General features: G+C 51.4%; 1 protein-coding gene across 1 annotated transcript in view; it reads right to left on the reverse strand.

Moving 5' to 3' along the window:
• The window catches only part of PXDC1 (PX domain containing 1), a gene marked incomplete at its 3' end in the record, with an annotated part of 19641 nt that extends 17894 nt beyond the window's left edge, over positions 1-1747 (reverse strand). Inside the window, exons 1-2 of the mRNA XM_010832760.1 lie at positions 1044-1747; positions 539-677 (exon numbers count right to left, since the gene is read on the reverse strand). Coding sequence (XP_010831062.1) covers positions 539-677; positions 1044-1082 — 178 coding nt within the window. The remainder of the gene's footprint in view (positions 1-538; positions 678-1043) is intronic.
• Positions 1748-2972: the final 1225 nt, after the last annotated feature.

A 2972-nucleotide genomic window follows, 5' to 3' on the forward strand; every position in this document is an offset into this window, starting at 1 on the left:
CAGAAGCAGGCCGGGCCGGCGGTGGGAGAGGGCCCCGGGGAAGAGCGTCCCCGCCTGCGCTGGGCGCGTGCTGAGCCCAGGGCTTTCGGGAGTGGCCCCGGGGCAGCTGCCCGGGGGAGAACCTGGGGTCGCAGCCGCCCGCTCCGCATGATGGTCCTCACTGGGAGGTAACTTCAAGCCAGAGTTCAAGACTCGGAAGTTAGTTCAGGCTTTGGAACTCAATTGCAGTGTCTTGGGCGACCTCACGTCGTCCGAGGCGGGGTGGTCAGACCCAGGGCGAGGCCCTTCAGCGCTTTGCACTTCTAGAAAGTCTAAAGAAGCTCGGCAGAAACGGTGGGCACCGAGGGCCGGTTGCCGGTCACGTGAAGCAACTTGTCCGAGGGGTGTGTCCCCCACACCCCCAACACACCCCCAACACACCCTCACACACAATCACCATCTCCAAGTTTTGCTCAGCCGGCTCCAGTGATTCGCCCATATCAGATCGTCAGCTTTCGTCCAAGTTTTCATCCAAGTTTTCATCCAAGTTTATCTTTACCTCCCGTTTGCCTTGTGAGCTGGGAAGAAAAGGTGTTTTCCACAGGCTGGCGACTCCCCAAAGTGGCAGCAACCTGTCCGTGCTGGTGACTGAGGGGCTGACTGCTGAATCCTGGTGACTGATGGGCTGACCGCGGGGTCTGCAAGAGAGACCAGAGGGTGGAGGTGGGGGGCGGGGCCGAGTATTCCCCCCGCCGCTTCCCACCCCACCCGCACCCCGCACCCCGCACCCCGCACCCCGCACCCCCGCCCCGGCAAAGCCCCACTGAGGCCTCCCGCCTCTGTGCCCCTTCCCCCTCTGCCGTGGGCATCTCTCCCACCAGCATCTCTCCAGATGCACAGGAGCTTTTAGGAAGTCAAGTCTAGGAAGTCAAGTCAGTCACATCCGACTCTTTGCGACTTCTCTAGCCAAGAGTACTGGAGTCGGGTGTCATTTCTTTCTCCAGGCGATCTTCCAGACCCAGGCATCGAACCTGGGTCTCCCGCATTGCGGGCAGATTCTTTACCCTCTGAGCCACCAGGGAAGCCCAGGAGCTTTTATGCATCCAGCCAAATCTTTCCTGGGAGCAATCAGGTCTTGGTTTCCCTGTTGCCTAGGAGACCTAACTTCGTGAGGCAGCCCTTCAGCTGTGCCAGGCACTCTGGTCACTAAACAGAAGGAAGCGTTTTCCTGTCAGGGATGTTTGTTTAAAGAGACCTGGAACTAGAGAGTAAAAATAGCAACTGCCCAGAACTTACTAATCATTACAGAAATTCTGAGTAAAACAGTGAGCTGCCACTTTTTAATCCATTGTTTTGATACAGATTTTTAAAAATCTATTAAGAAAAATTATCCAAAATCTGAAAATGAGACCAGAAAAACAGTGATCCTTTCAATGTCCTATCAAAGGGTATTTTTCAAGCCCAAGGATTACTTCCTTTTCTAGTCAAATGTACTGGTGTTGGATGCTGCTATTTACTTTTAATGAAAGGCATACCAAGCTGTAGATTTGTGCACAGAAGAGATGCGAATAATTTTTGTTCCAAAGTAAAGTTAACGTCAAAGGTTATAATGTACTGCTCTATAAGACACTGACCATTTTTCTATCTAGCCTTGCAATCTTATTTTAATATAATCTGACTCTACAAATCCATTTCCACAAATGGTCCTTGAATCAGCTTTTAATCTTATAAACATCCTCAAAAATTAATGAGGTGAATAAACCTGTGCATGCCATATTTGTAGAAAGATAAGAGAGTCATGTTTAATTTGGAAACTTATACTTGGGAAAGTCTGACAAGAACGGGAGTTTTTGCCAGGTTATGGAGAAACATGTGCCCTCCTTGAGTACTGATTTGGGGTAGCCCATTTGGAAAGGGCTCTTTGGAAGGCAGCTTGGCAGTTGTTAAAACTGAAGACAGTGCAGTGCTCGTGATCCAACAGTTCCTCTTTTAGAGTCGATCCAGAGAAACGTTCCCACATGAGCACCAAGGGAAATGTGCAGTGTTTGTGGTGGTGAGAAAGTGGAATGAAGACCTTCCGCCACATACGGTGGTAGATGCGTGTGGTAGAACACTATCAGCCACAGAAAAGGCACTGGTCCTAAAAGTAGGACCTGTGGTTTGCTGTTTAGCCTCTTAGTTGTGTCTGACTCTGCGACCCCATGGACTGTAGCTCCCACCCCACCCCCAGGCTCTTCTCCATGGGATTCTCCAGGAAAGAATACTGGAGTGGGTTGCCATAGCCTCCTCCAGGGGATCTTCCTGACTCAGGGATCGAACCTGCCTCTCCTGCACTGGGAGGCAGATTCTTTACTGCTACGCCACCAGGGGAAGCTCTGGAAACCATGTCAATGGAAAAACTGTAGGTGGAAATGGCTGATGGGTACAGCATGGTGCTATCAACAGTCACGACCAATTTTTTGGCCAACCTAATAAACAGCCGGAGTGCACCCAGCGCTTGACTCCGAGAAGTGGGATTAGGTCCTAGTGAGGTAACAGAAAAAGCCCGAGAAGAAAACCTCACTTGGACCTCATCCCACTGTCCAGAGTCAAGCACTGGTCCAGCCCAGCCACCAAGTCCAGTGTGTCATCTCATGGCTCACCTGAGCCCTCGGTCTGGATTTGCCTTTCCAGGTATCAAGTGAAAGTCCCTCTGTTGTGTCCAACTCTTTGCAACCCCACGAACTATACAGTCCATGGAATTCTCCAGGCCAGAATACTGGAGTGGGTAGCCGTTCCCTTCTCCAGGGGATCTTCCCAACCCAGGGATTGAACCCAGGTCTCCCGCACTGCAGGTGGATTCTTTACCTTCTGAGCCACCAAGGAAGCCCAAGAATCGAACACAAAAATGTAAGAAGCCCACGTCTGTGAGGCCAGCTGGGTGGTAAAGGGCAGAAAGTGTGCTGTCAGACCTCCGAGGACCCGTGTTATATAAACGTCAGGAACAGGCACAG

This window comes from Bison bison, unplaced genomic scaffold (assembly GCF_000754665.1).
Source record: "Bison bison bison isolate TAMUID 2011002044 unplaced genomic scaffold, Bison_UMD1.0 scf7180017862188, whole genome shotgun sequence".
NCBI lineage: Eukaryota > Metazoa > Chordata > Mammalia > Artiodactyla > Bovidae > Bison > Bison bison.